The 14,727-nt window shown below is 40.4% G+C and overlaps 1 protein-coding gene across 2 annotated transcripts in view; it reads right to left on the reverse strand.

The window, feature by feature from the left end:
* The window catches only part of SYNPR (synaptoporin), a 309,053-nt gene that overhangs the window by 173,019 nt on the left and 121,307 nt on the right, over positions 1 to 14,727 (reverse strand). The window contains exon 1 of one of the 2 annotated variants that reach the window (XM_010851535.1): positions 12,407 to 12,548. The exons of the other annotated variant lie outside the window; for it this stretch is intronic. Coding sequence (XP_010849837.1) covers positions 12,407 to 12,430 — 24 coding nt within the window. The 5' untranslated portion in view covers positions 12,431 to 12,548. Of the gene's footprint in view, positions 1 to 12,406; positions 12,549 to 14,727 lie in introns of those variants that run through there. 2 annotated transcript variants of the gene reach the window in all.

Consider the following 14,727-nt stretch of genomic DNA (forward strand, 5'->3'; position numbering starts at 1 on the left):
CATGATGAACTATACAGCTCTTAGCTCTGAGGAGCTGGAAGAAAGAGGCTAAGAGCTTTCAAAACATTACTGTCTTTAAAATCATTATTATGAGGAAAATCGCCCTTCAATCACACCGCATTATTTATGAACCAATTTCTTTTTAACTGACTATCTTAACTTACACTTAAGTTGACACGTTTCTGGATAAATATTTGCGCTGCCAGGGCCTCGGGGCCACACACATTAGCAAACCTTGTGTACTATATCGTTCTGACGTCAAGGACAGCTGAATACACTGGGTGTTTCCTATTGTTTCCTGAATCATATTCCATGTATAGTTGGGGGGAAATGTAGCACTGTGTGTGTGAGTAACAAAAACATAACCAATTATGACTGTAGAAAATTTCATTGTTTCATTAGAGAAATAGCTGCAAGCAGAGTTTGAACAGTGTAATGTGAATTTTAACCTCAGTGTTATAAGATGAGAAAATTAATGAGGCTGTTCTACAGTCCAGAGGTGAACAGGGTTCCAATGGAGCCCAACTGTTTTCTAAGCTGAAGCAGTTAACATAAAAGTTAGATCCATTTCTAATATATTTCTCTTTTAATATATTATGTCTAATATTTTATTACTACAGTTCTTGTAGCATTGTTTGTAAATTAGCAACAGAATAAGAAGGAGGGATGTTATATCTTCAAGGTACATTTGCATGTTCAGCTGGTAGAATTCACTAGGCTGTAACTACAATTTCGAGTCAGTAAAAATAAGATGTTTCTGAATTTTAATCAGAAAATGTTAAGGGAGAGGTATTAGGAATAAAATGCTTTAAAAGCCCATTCTAAAACTTAAGTTGTTTTGACAAATGCCTTTTGTTGCAAATTGTTTTGAAGCTGATGTTCCATGCCTCATCAATTCCATTTGCCATTATGTTATTTATTTCATTTTCATTCTCAGTACCGTCATATTTAGACAATGGTAAGACCTTAAACTTAAAATAACCTCAACGAGTCCCTACACTGCATTCAATATCCTAGAGCCCTGACCTTTACTTTATAAGGTTTTGCAGAGATTGTCAAATAAGGAGAGGTCTTATTGTAGAGTCCACGTTGAATTTGAGGAGACAGGATCTGTGTATCTTCATGTACCAGAGGTATATCTCTAGTCAACTGAAATGGTTTTTCTGAGCCATAGTTTCCTTGCCTTGATAGAAAACTCAATATATAGCTAATATATTTATTTCCTGGGGTTACTGTTAGTATCACATGAAATGATGCATGACTTTGTCAAGTTTTAGGAAGATGGAAAGGTGGTACCACTGGTCATCAAGTCTTGAACTGATTTAAGATTTTCCAAGAGGCTGACTCTTCATTTTTAAGAAAACCTAAAGAGAAAAATCCTAAAATTCACCAATGTGAAAAATAGTTATGTACACTTCTAAAATATTTCTGGAAGTTTCCCTCGATACATTTATTGCTGAGTTTGATTTATAAAAATACGGTTTGAAAGAACAGTTCAGCCTCTCTACCTGATCTGTATTTCTCCACAGCTCTTTCCATGACCTAACATTTTCTTTTCTTTCCTTTCTGTCCCCCATCTCCATCTTGCTGAGTAACACATTAGACTGCTGCATTTACAGTGTCTGTGGAAGTTACTTGCACTTAGGAGAATCTTAAATGTTTGTTGAATGAATAAATATATGAATGAATGTTATGAGAAGCTACCGTTGTTGTTCAGTCGCTAAGCCTTTGTGACTCCATGGACTGCAGCACAACAGGCTCCCCTATCCCTCACTATCTCCCAGAGTTGGCTCAAACTCATATCCATTGAGCTGGTGATGCTATCTAATCACCTAAACATCACTTCTAAAAATATTCAAAGTAGCTTTTCCTTTATAACAACTAGCCTTTAGTTTCATAATTATGTCATGATTATATAGATAATTTTAGGGTAGTGATCTTACAAAATTTCACTCAACAATAATAATTATATTCTATTTAGTGTAGTACTGCATGTCACACACTTATATATACTATTGAGAACCTCAAAATAGCACCTCCCTCCCCCTACCAATGCTGAGAATTCTTTCCTCACTTCTTTCCTCACTAACAGAAGGCACTTAATTAAAAGTTACGCAGCTAGTGGGGATTGGGAGCCAGAATTTGAAACCAGGGTTTAGATGGACCATTCCACAGAGATAGTTTCTCCCCAAAGAAGATTAATTAAACGTAAAAATTAAATGTGATTTAATGTTTATCTGACGATGTCTTTACTGCATCTTTGTTCTGGATAAATACCTTAGGAAAGATACTCAGTGTTAATTAGACAGTTGTTTTCTCTTGATGTTTGAAGACAGTGTTACATCACATATTTTGGCATTTATTGCTGCTTTGAGGAGTCTACCTTTAATCTAAGCATCATTTAAAATAAATTTCCCAGGTAATTCTGATGTAGGTGGTCCATGCCTAGAGAAAACAATTCTGGAGATAAGAGAGCTTAGAGCTTAGACTTAGAGCTTCTAGAGAACCTTCCTTCCTAATAGCTCCAGGCTCTTCTATAGGGTGACCCTCGATTCCATTCATGTGGAGGGTTAAAGTCCCCCACTGAAGACACAGAACAATGAAAATCGGGGAGATCAAACAACTGGTCAGTTCACATCACAACCAGAGCTGGCAGCCCAGTTTTTTGACTTGTTCTAGAGCCGACCATGTAAATGTACATGTGAACCCTGTGGACATCATCAAAATGTGGATTGTGATATTCAGTAGTATGAGGTGCAACTGGAGATTCTGCATTTCTAACAAGCTCCTAGGCAATGCCAATGCTTGCTGTCCCCATCCCATCCTTTGAATAGGAAGCTCCAGAAGCAGCTGGCTGTCCCTCTTGAAACATGCCCAAGGATTTAAACATATTTAAGGATGCAACACTCCTGGTCCCACAAGCTCTAATTTACTCCAAGAAGGATCACTATATTTCTTACTCTGTCCCTATTGTTGAGTATTTTCTAGAATATGAACCAAATGAGGAATGTCCTAATCAGGCTTTCACAGGTTATCTGTGTTTAAGAGCCCAGGTTGGGGTCCAAAACACCAACTTATAGTTTCAGAATCACCACTTATAAAATGTGTGATCTTGAATAAGTAGCTACATCTACATCTCCTTTACCCTATCTTGAAAACACTAACAATGATCCCTCAGGATGCTGCTGGGAAGGATTAGACTGTGTGAGATCCAGAGCACAATGCCTGGGAAACAGTAAGCGCTGTCTAATTGTCAGATACGTGAACTCTTAGCATACTGCTGTGTGACCCTCATTCTGATATTCCTAGACTTATGAAAGGAGTCCATGCCCTTCAGGATTTTATGGGCTCTAATCCTTCCCTCTTTGAACCTCCTTAAAGAGTCATTATAAGGATTAAATGAATTAATATGCATGAAACACTTGGAGCCGTGCCTGTCACATAATTAGCACCCAAGATGGCTTAGCTTTTATTTTTAGCACTTACTACAATTATAATTAAGTCACTTTTGAGGGGCTTTTAAATTACCTCTTCCCCCATTAGACAGCGAATCTTAGGAGAGTAGGGACGACATCTGCTTTAGTCGCCTCTGTATCCTGCATCTTAACACCACACCTGGCACACAGTTGCTGCTCAATAAATACAACAGAAACATAAATGAAGGAGTGTATGAACAAATGAAAGAGGGAACGATAGAGAAAACATTCTTTCCTTCTTGAAGAGACCCGCAGGGAGGAGAAAGGATGAGAAACACTCTCTCAGAGCAGAGAAGCAGTGGGAGAGAGAAAAGGCAACCACGTTGGGAACCTGGTCTGGGGGAGGTTTGGAGGGGGTGTCTTCCAAATTCCTTGGAGAGTGAGGAATTTATAAATATCAGAGCATGTTCCCGGAAAAAATACGAGTTAACCGAGTTTTCAGATAAAATACGTCTGGAGATGCTTTGAGGTAAATAAAATATGAGACTATGTATAAAATAGATAACGAATGAGAGCCTAGTAAGTAGCACTCTAATCAATAGTGTATTGATTAGGGAACTTAAATCAATGCTCTGTGGTGACCTAAATGGGAAGGAAATCCAAAAAAGGGGATATATGTATATGTATAGCTGAATCACTTTGCTATACAGCAGAAACTAACACACATTGTAAAGCAACTATACTCCAATAACATTTTTTTTCATGAAATAAAATACGACAAATGAGAAGCCTTTGAACTTCATACAACAGGGGCCAATGAGAAACTCAGAGAAGGCAGCAAGAGGCTCTCCTGAACTTTTATCTTCACAGAGGAAAAAACTGGGATCTGGCAGTTTGTCCAAGGGACTTTTGGGATCATGTGGAGGGAGGAGAGGGTTAAGGCCACACAATTACTAGGTCAGAGGTTGTGTGAACCCCCCTTTTTCCAACTTCTCAGAATGAATGGGTTATGCCTGAACAGATGGCAGGGAAAGGGTTTCGAGGAAGTAGAAAGGGAAATACAAAAGAATTCTTTGAGCTGAGCTGATCATAGGGAATTGCTTTATCCATATTGCATTTGGTTTTATTATGGTTATTCTTCACTGAAGATACTCTGTCTCTGCAATTTATAATAGGAACATAAATCTCCCCTTGAGATGGAATTACCCAGGAAACCATTTCTAGGCTACTTTAGACCCATCCCATTACTGCAGTCATTTTCTTGGTAGACTGGGGAAAACATCCCCCCTCACCTCTTGCACTCATCAAGGGCACCGAGTGAAAACTGGCAGCACAGCAGACTTTGATTAGAGAGGGAAGGAAACAATGATACTATTGTCTAGTCTGTGTGGTCTCAAAAGGGTTTTCTCACAGCATATATGAAAGCGATCCTCTCCAGAACTCTGGAGAAGGGACCTATTATTCCCATTTCACAGATGAAGAGAACTGAGGCTCCGGGAAGGCTAATGAATTGTCTAAGACCAAGCATACTTGTAAGTGGCAGAGCCAAGATTTGGATCTATAATACTTCCTCTCCTTCGAAGTTCAATTCTTTAAGACAATGTAGGCAGAAGACAACTTTCCTGATTGGCATTTTACTACAGCAATATGCTTGGAATGCCTTTTATCTTGGCAAAAGTGACAAGGGTCTCACTAGTGACAGATATCTTTTAACAGTTAGTCATCAGATGAGCAAGGATGTGGGCCCAGGTTCCCTCATCTGTGAAAGCCCTACATCGATCCAAGCTCATGAGTAAATGTGAAGAGCACCACTGCAACCTACTACCTGTCTTTGATGTGCTCTCCATGTCTATGACGCTTTTTAGATCCATTCAGGAGCTCAATGTTTCCTGTAGCCTCTAAAGAGGCTGAAATACAGTTAAACTAACCCCCCAAATTCTTGGGTATACCTAATTAATAAAAAAACTGGGGTCCAATCTCAGGCATCCAGACATTTGGTAATAACTCAGAACACATATATTTCTCATATGTACCAGGTCCATAAACTGGCCTTTCTGCATCTGAAATGATTCTTCAGCTCATTGGGCTGGAAGAACAACTGAGCTCTGCTGTTAACACCTTTCTGCACTGAATTCACCATCGGGCCTGGAGAAACGCAACTCACCTTGCAGGGCTTCAATTTTCTGACTTAAAGAAATTAAGGTTTAATATTTTACTGTCACTGTCAGATGGTTTGAGGATGTCATCTCTTCCTGCTGGGATGCTGACTCATAAAGTAGGTATGCTGCTGCTACTGCTGCTGCTAAGTCACTTTAGTCGTGTCCGACTCTGTGCGACCCCAGAGACGGCAGCCCAACAGGCTCCCCCGTCCCTGGGATTCTCCAGGCAAGAACACTGCAGTGGGTTGCCATTTCCTTCTCCAATGCATGAAAGTGAAAAGTGAAAGTGAACTCGCTCAGTCATGTCTGACCCTCAGCGACCCCATGGACTGCAGCCTACCAGCCTCCTCTGTCCATAGGATTTTCCAGGCAAGAGTACTGGAGTGGGGTGCCATTGCCTTCTCCGCAAAGTAGGTATATCTGACTTCAAAACCTGTCCTCCAACCACTCTGCTAGACTGATCTCTAAGGCTTCCTGTGGCTTTTGCCATGTATCACTCCATGCTCCTTGGGCAACTGAGGATGAGGATGAGGAAGGGAGGCTGCTCTTCACTATGTGCACTGAGGGCAAAACCACCCAGTTAACAAATAGTAAGAAGTAAGCCTGTGGACCTCCATCTGCTGCTACACTGCCATTATTTCCCAAACAACCTCAAAGAGGACCTGTGTGCTTTAGACATACCTACCTTTATTTTCTCACTAAATTTTATCAATATAATTTTGTAGAAAAACTCTAGATTTTTGAGTCAGGACATCTGAGTGTGAATCTAGGTTCTGTCCATTATCAGTTGCAAGCATTTGGGCATAAAATGACTTTAATGTCCATTTGTTCATCTATTAAAAGGTTATGATATTTTCCATTTCCTCTTTTGGTGATTTCTGAAATTCAATAAGACAATGTAAGGCAAGTCAGCATGGTGGTAAAGTGTTATACAGAAAAAGGAATATAGTAGTAAAAACAAAGACTTAGAGATGCCTTACTTATCTTTGTTAGACAAGTTGCACAGAGTATTTGGGGAAAACCACTTAAGAATCTTAGAGTAAACCATGCAGTGAAAAGTAGGTATGTTCAGGGAAGATTCCATCAAAACTGGTGGTGAGTACTCAGTTTCTTTTAAGAGTCACTTGGCATTGCCTGGAGATGTTTGGTTCTCACAAACTTGGTGGTGTGTTGGGGGGCAGCTGGCTACTGACATCTAGTGCGTAGAGGCAAGGGGTATAGCTAAATACCCTGTAATACATACAACAGCCATACATACATACAACATCAATGAATTATCTGGGTCAAAAATGTTAATAGTGTCAAAGTTGAGAAATCCTGCATGAGTTTTAGAAGCTAGTGTATCTATGTATTCCTGTGTTCTAGCATCTAGAGCTGTACTTGGCATAAAGTAGACACCCAATATATATATACATGTTTTCTGAATGAATGAACATGCGAATGAACACCCACAGAGAACTTGATAATGCCAGACAGAACTAATTCATACTGCCAGTGAAAATCTTATATCCTCTAGGCACCTTCTCTGTCTACTCCTCTAGCTTCTTTACTTTTCTTTTCTGTCAGAGCTTTTCTTTTCTCTTCCAAAGTCAGGTAAGAGTAAGAATAGCCTATCAAATCTGAGGATACCTGGGAGCTATAAATAATGCTTCCCCAACCACCCTCTTCAGAGCACTCCCTTTCAGCTGGACAGTCGTCACATCAGTAAAGAAACGCATTCACTGTCATTCCTTCACCGAGCCCGAACACATAGGACCAAAAGCACATCTTTCCTGCAAATGTCTTCCCAGAACAGTTCAATTATGCTTTTAGAAAGACACATCCTGGCCATGAAAGAGAAACTAGTTTTAGATGAGAAAATGGAAAATGAAGGCATTTAGTTCTAGGAGCGCAGATATTTTGTCTATCTGTTCATCACTGTATCTCCCATGCCTAGCAGGGTTCCTGGCATGTGGCAGGCATCCTTAAATATTGGCTGAATGTAAGAATAGCCTGATGAAGTCACACTCCAAGCCTTCCTTCAAATCTGCCCTCAACTAAAAAAAATATTTTTGGTCTCAACCATTCAATTTCATAGGAAGGCAAATTGAAGGTCATAGGTTTTGAAAAATTATATCCCTTTTCCTCCCTTATCCAAAACTAGATAAAGATATATAGGTTCATCATTGAGATGTGGCCGTTAACATGGTGACTTAAACAGTGCTCACAATAATAATCTATATTGGGCATGAATGTTCTTAAGGCCATGTTTTACCAGAAATAAAACAAGCCTAAAATATTTGTCATGTCTTTGCCAGAAAGCCTACATGGAGACAATGTGTGGTACTTTGGGAGGATTTAAACATTCTGTAAGCAGGGCTGAGGAAGTCACATGGTGACTATCAATAGAAACTTTTTACCCCCAACCTGCCAGTCCCCCCCAAAAACCCTAATGACATGATTACACACTTATATTGGCCAACCCAGAGCTCCCTAGTGAACTGACTGCCCTGTGCTGGGAATAAGCTTTCCAGAAGCCATAGGAGAATGTGTTTGAAGTTGCCCAGGAACCATTTCCCATTAAGACTTTTGGCTAGAATCTGTGTTAAAAAATGATCACTGTAAAATAAATTAATTATGCAGATCCATTAGTCTGCAGAGTAGAGAGACTGAGGTGTTTCCATTTTCAATTCAACCTTAGTCTTTTAAAGATTTAAAGGCACACCAATGACCAAGAGCTTCTTCTGAAAGAGAGAATAGTTCATGTGCTCCTTTCAGGCTCAAAATTCTCCCTGATTCCATTTTCTTAGACAAGTATGGAACAGGACCACCAGCTCTGTTTGTACACTAGCTTAGAATGTTTGATGACAAATTCAAGCCTCATCCAACACATTATGTCTTAACACCAGATGCTTCCTCCATACTTAATAGATCGTTTTTAAGCTCTTAAGGATCAACATGATTAAGTACACACATCCACGGCCAAAGAAAAGGCAGAAGGGAATGTAGGTAAGATGAAATACAATCTCTATGTGATTTATATTGGATTTGGTCACCTCTGGGAAGAAACATCTATCTTGTAGATGAAGACTGACATATGATAACACTTAATAAAACTGTCTCTAAGTTTAGTGTGAAGGGGTAAGCTTATATCTGATAAACACTGTGGATGAAAACAACATTATGTTTTTAAAAGTGCTCATGTGATGATTGTTCATATATTTAAAACCCATAAATGCTGTTGGAAACAACAGGTTGATTTAAATTTCTTTTTCCTCACTGGCTATAATACAACACCCTGATTAACCACACAATTATTATTTTTCAAGAGCAAGGGAAAGAGGTAATAGAGAATTGATAGTTACTAACCTTGCCTCTGACAAAAATAACAGTCATTCTGGAAACATTTTATTGGGCACTTTACTCTGAACTCTTAATTCACTAGAAATAACTCAAAAGCTAACACTAGTAGATGCGGCAGTCCATATTGACCAAGAAGTCAATATCGTGTCAACACTTCAAAACTGGACTTTTAATCCTCCCAGTTTGTGATGGGTTGTTTCTGTTTATTTGTTTGCTTGTGTTTTTAGATCCCTCTGGTTTTGGGTGAAACAGAGCAAAAGTGTCCTAAGCTCAGTTCTCTCTCTTCTAGCAACATTTTCATCAATCACAATCTCTCTCATTGTGGGAAAAAATGCAGCATTTCACAGGTTCACCTTATGAAAGGTGTGCCCTGCCTCTAGCCTGAAAACTGCCAGTGGGGGAGAAATCTCAAACATATTGATTCTATGTCAGTTGCATTTTCCTCCCAAAAGATCCATTTGAATTTTATTGGATTAAATGAATTTCAAATGGGGGGGGGGGTTCAGTGCTCAGGTGCAAAAGAACGCATCTGGGACCTCTGAATTTCAACTTTGTCACGCTTCTCATCATGCTTATCGGCAGCTGTTTTCATTTTTTAATTACTCAGGTGGTATAGATGCTTTGCAATATTCTACCTGAAGGGCCACCTCCGTGCTTTCCAGCTGACCACAAAGTGCAAGAAAATAATGCTGAGGGTGAATTAAAAAAAGGTGAGAATTCTACAAATCCTCCACAAATACATCAATTCAGCAGCAACTGCTTTTTATATTTTCCCTCAGTGACAAACAGATGCCTTGAAGTATTGATATGTATGTTATCATTGCATCTTTATTTTGACTCTATGTTCGAAAGATTGAAAAGCAAAGAGATGGATTTCTTATGATCAATTTTAAAAGCTACCTTAATTTAGCTACTACTGCATATAGCTCTCCCTAGGCTGGCTCCCTTTCATCACATCCACATCTTTGTAGTTGAGTGGAAATACAATACACATTCTCCAGTTACAAATACATAATTTGCTTGTAGTCACAAAAGCACAGCCTGAGAAGGAGGCTATGCAGTTTTAAAAGAGAGAAAAGCACTAATAAAATATGGGGTGTTATTGTAAGCCCCTGCAAATCACTGCAGACTGCCTGTAGATTGTACTGATGAAGTGAAACTCTGACTGAGGGGAACGATGAAGAGCTTGACTCCAGAATGAGTCTGCCTGGCTCTGAGTTTCATCATTATCACTGTGTGTATGCCTCAAACTTGCCCTCTGTCTCTGTTTTCTTATCTGTAAAACGGGGAGGTAATACGATCTCCATCCTGGGATGGCTGTGAAGATTCAAGGAAACAAGCCATGCAGTGTTTAGCACAGTGCCAGGTATACAGTAGGCACTTACCGAATGGAAATGACGGATGCATTCTTTATCTTGCTAAACAGAATAAATGGTCTCATAGTGAAATAAAAATTCCCGTTGTTATTCCCAATGTGGCACAAATTTCTATTCCTTGGAAGAGATTACAACATTACTGGAGGGATATGGCATTCTGGACTTCTCCAAAGGGATGCTTTTAAGACCAGGCGTGCTAATCCTCAGTCACACAAAAGGTCTTGATGTCTTCAAGACACAGATGCCCCATTGCTCTTCCTCTGTCAGTGGATGTGAGCCTGCTTGGAGCCCTAACACTTTTGTCAACTGGTAACCTAGAGGACAAGATGCTTTCACCTGCAGGGTGCCACCCCCTCACATCTGCATTCATTTCTATTACTGAACAGCTTCAGAGGACAATCAACTCTTTTTACACCTAACAATTTTGTACATAACCTGTTAGGACAGCCACGTAAAGAGAAAGATGACAAAAATATTAAGGGATCCATTGGGGGAGTGGGTGTTGGGAAGATGAGGACAGATGTTCAGTGCTGTTGAGTTTACTTAGTACTAAATGCCAACAGCCCAAGGATTAAAGCTTTCTTTTTTCAACAAATTATCAGCTAGGGAACACTTGGTTCCCATGAGGATTTATGCCATCTAATACTGTTGACACTAGGAACATGCCTATTTGATCAATAAGAGGCAATGTAAGTTCATATGGGTTTGGAGGATTTTTAAAAAATATATAATAGCTTTTTAAAAAAAAAATTATTGGAGGATTTTGAGGCTGAACATGATTAACCAAAATTTAAAAATCTGTTTGTCAGAATGAGTAGTTTCATTCCAGCTTACAAAGAGTGTGTGAGGGGCTGAATGTTCAAAAGAAGATGTGAGGACCACATTTCCAGATTCCTAGACACTATTTCCATGAGCTGCTCCTAGACAACCTCAGGATCTGAATCATGGCTCTTATGGAAAAGATTCTATGCCTAAGAGGTCTATTCACACATGACGTTCCCAACTTTACTTTCAAAATCTCTGAAAAATAGAACTACCCCTTTTGCTTCTTATTCAATGATGCTTTAACTTTCATTATAAATGTATTCTCTAATCCATTTCACCATGAACAAAAGACAATGCAGATTTGTTGTCTGTGTAACAAAAAGAGAAGATGAAAGCCTCAGTTTGTTTCCATTAGAGCAATTACTTAATCATCTTATCATCTCTGTCTAGGATAATTATATTAATAGACTTTCTCTCAGACTTCTGAATTAACAACAAAGAATTCAGATCCTTTAACACTTTCTGGAAAAAAGAAAAAAAAAAAAAAGCAGTTAAGCAGTTAACCAGGTAATGCCTTGTAAAAACCATAACCAGCAGTGGTGAGCAGGTCATGGATTTGCACTGGTATGAATTTAATAACAGCAACTTCTCTCTTGATCAGCATCAGACATAGAAACAGGAGAGCCGGGCTGGGCATCTGACAGATGGTGGCACAAGTACACAGCTCAAAGAAAGACGGAAGAGGAGCAACAGCCACTCAACCATTAGATCTTTTCACAGAATTCTGGAGTAATGATCTGAACACGTTCCATAAATTCAGTTCTTTTCAAGGTGCACGTACCTGATCTTAAGAGAAAACTCATCCAGCCTACTCTGGTTTAAGACCTCATGAAGTCAGCATAGCCCTTTTGGCACAGCACACAATATTTATCAGCTATTATGGAGTTTAAGAAATTCTTGCTCTGACACTAAGGAGGAAACTTTAATTAAAACGGTATGCAGGCAGGTTATGGCACAGTGAATATACTTAAGACATTAAACACTCCTGGTGGGAGGCAGAATGACATTACATTTTTATGAAGCCAGATATAAGTTGGCTTTAATAGTTTCCTTACTATGTTCAAAGACACCCAACACATTCTTGAACAACCAAGATAAGCATCAGACTACCACACAGCACAGCTCTTTGGTTTAAACAGATGAATACAAGCAAGCATAGTAAGAGAAAAAAAGACGTTATCATTAAAGATGTCAAAAAATGATATTTGGAAAGATAAGTGACTGTACAGTCTAAATCTATGCAAACACACACACAACCAGCTGTAAATCAAGAGAGATAGAAACTTACCGGAGCAAATATCACCATACACATTTACAAAAGAATTGATAATCCAACTTCCCTCTCCTGAAACAAAATAGAGGCTGTCTCATACTAAAAATCAAGCTTCTCTGTCCACAGCACCAGCCACTGGTCCCTCTTTTTATGAAGCAAAGGAGGAGAACGAGAAAATCAATGAGGAGGGTAAGGGAGATGTTATACCAATCAGGTAGCAGCTTCTGCCTTATTTGCAGAGAGATGGCAAAACGGTCATATTATTAGACAGTGACAACCCACAGCCGAAGTACAGCAACCTGATACTTCCCTCTGGTGAGAGGCTGCCTGCTTTGCGGGAGGTGGTTACCATCCCACACTTGGCTTTTTGCTCCCAACTGCAAGTGCGGGACTGGCTGCTTTGAGTAAGCCGCCTGCATCACCCAGGGAGCACAGGCTCCCCCTTGACTCTGCAAGCCCCCTCCTCCCTTCACCCAGTGCTTAAAAACAAACTGGGAAATCAAAAGGAGCTGGGATTTTGTTGTGTCTGGGGTGCATGGGGGAAGTGTGGTTTTAGAAAATCCTTATGAATAGATTTGCATAGATTAGGGAAATTGGTAGGTATTTGTTTTAAAAATTGCCCCTGTTTTTATGGAAAAGTCTGGATGTGATGCCTGATCCCTTTTTGGGAAATTCATACCACAACCCTAAATAATGAGGAAGGTGATGGCACCAGAAGACAGGCTTTTCAGGCTCTGGCTACTGGGGAAAGGACAAATGATGACTTGGTGGGTTTTCTGTCCCAGGAGTGTGACTTAAAAGTCTCCCTGGCAGGTTTCGAAAGGTTTCGGTGTGACCTGGGTCTGCTTTATCTACAAATGGGCCTCTGCGGGAGGGGGTTGGCCCAGAAAGTGTGCACATCATCCCAAGACAGCATATTGGGGGGTATTGGTAGTGAATTCATGGGGAGGCTCCCAAAGGTTAGATGTTCTCCACACCAGCTTCCTGAGGCCCTCCTCTCGGGGGTCTGCACCACAGCAAAGGAGGGAGAAATCCACAAGCCTCTTTCCCAGCAAGTTCCCTACTTCAGGATTCCTCTGGGGACAAGAACAGTGTTAGGCTGGCCCAGGCATCTCTGCTTCATCTTTTGTGTGAAGCTCCCTTCACCTGGCTAGACTTTTCATTAGTGGTTATTAATTCAGAATCCGTCCTGAGTCTTTCCTTGGGTCCCTCTCTCTGCCTCACACACAATGGCACCAGCACGGCAACAAGCATCACAACACTCATCATCTCCTTCCTCCTGTTCTTCCTCTTCCAAACACACGATAACAGCTCAAGGAGGTCGGGGGACCAACCAGACAACCAAACCTGATGAGGGGTCAGGGTTCCAGCCTCAGTCTTCCATTGTCTCGTTCTGTAACTTGGGAAATATCTGAGGTCTCCAAGCCTCAGTTTGCCCTTCTTGAAATGGGCACACTTACACCTCACAGAGCTGTTAGTGGAGGGCAGTGGGCAGCAAATGAAAAATGGCTACAGTATTTCAACTCAGGTACAACTTGGGCTCAGCATCCTCCAGCCGCCTGTCTCCACTTCTTCCAGTGATAAGTCTGCTCCTCACAGGTCGCCCTCCAGGACACGCAAGAAAGCTTCAGCCTGTAGGTGGCCCCTTTGAAATTCTGACAGGAAGCTCATTCCACCCCCACCTGTACTCTCCTCACTGCCACACCTTGCCTGCCAACTGAAAAACCACTGCATTTCAAGAAGAGAAGTCACACAGGGGAGTAAACTACGCAAATGAACACAGAAAACGCAAGCCAAAAAAAAAAAAAAGACTGAGAATCACCTGGCATTTCCATTAGCTTTCAGCAAGCATTTGTGGAATAAATGAATGAAAGGCTGACTGAAGGAATAAGGCCCCTTTGCTAAAGGCCACAGTGCCTACCAGGCAGCTGGTGACCAGCAGTGCTCCAGTAAGTTAAAGACACGCAGCTACAGCTACCCACCTGTGGGGCACAAGCACACTTTCCAGTTTCTTTGGGTGGACAGTGAGTCATTTTCATCAGCGTTTTGAATATTAAGAACCCTACTTCCAGGAAAAGAAAAAAAGGTTTGTCTTCCACATCTCAATGCCAAATATTTCCTAAGTATTTACTTGTGTCAGGAACTAGTCTAAGTTTCTGTTGTTGTTCTGTGTAAGTGGTTATCATGTGTGAGCCTCACAAAACTGTGAAGAGTTACAATTTTCATTCTGGTTTAAAAAGAGGAAACCAAGATGCAAAGAATTAAGTTCAAAGGCAACAGTCAATAACATAAAGCCACGGTTCGAAGCCAGTTGAATGCCAGGTGCCAAGGCATTA

Source organism: Bison bison, unplaced genomic scaffold, assembly GCF_000754665.1.
Source record: "Bison bison bison isolate TAMUID 2011002044 unplaced genomic scaffold, Bison_UMD1.0 scf7180017864304, whole genome shotgun sequence".
Classification (NCBI taxonomy): domain Eukaryota; kingdom Metazoa; phylum Chordata; class Mammalia; order Artiodactyla; family Bovidae; genus Bison; species Bison bison.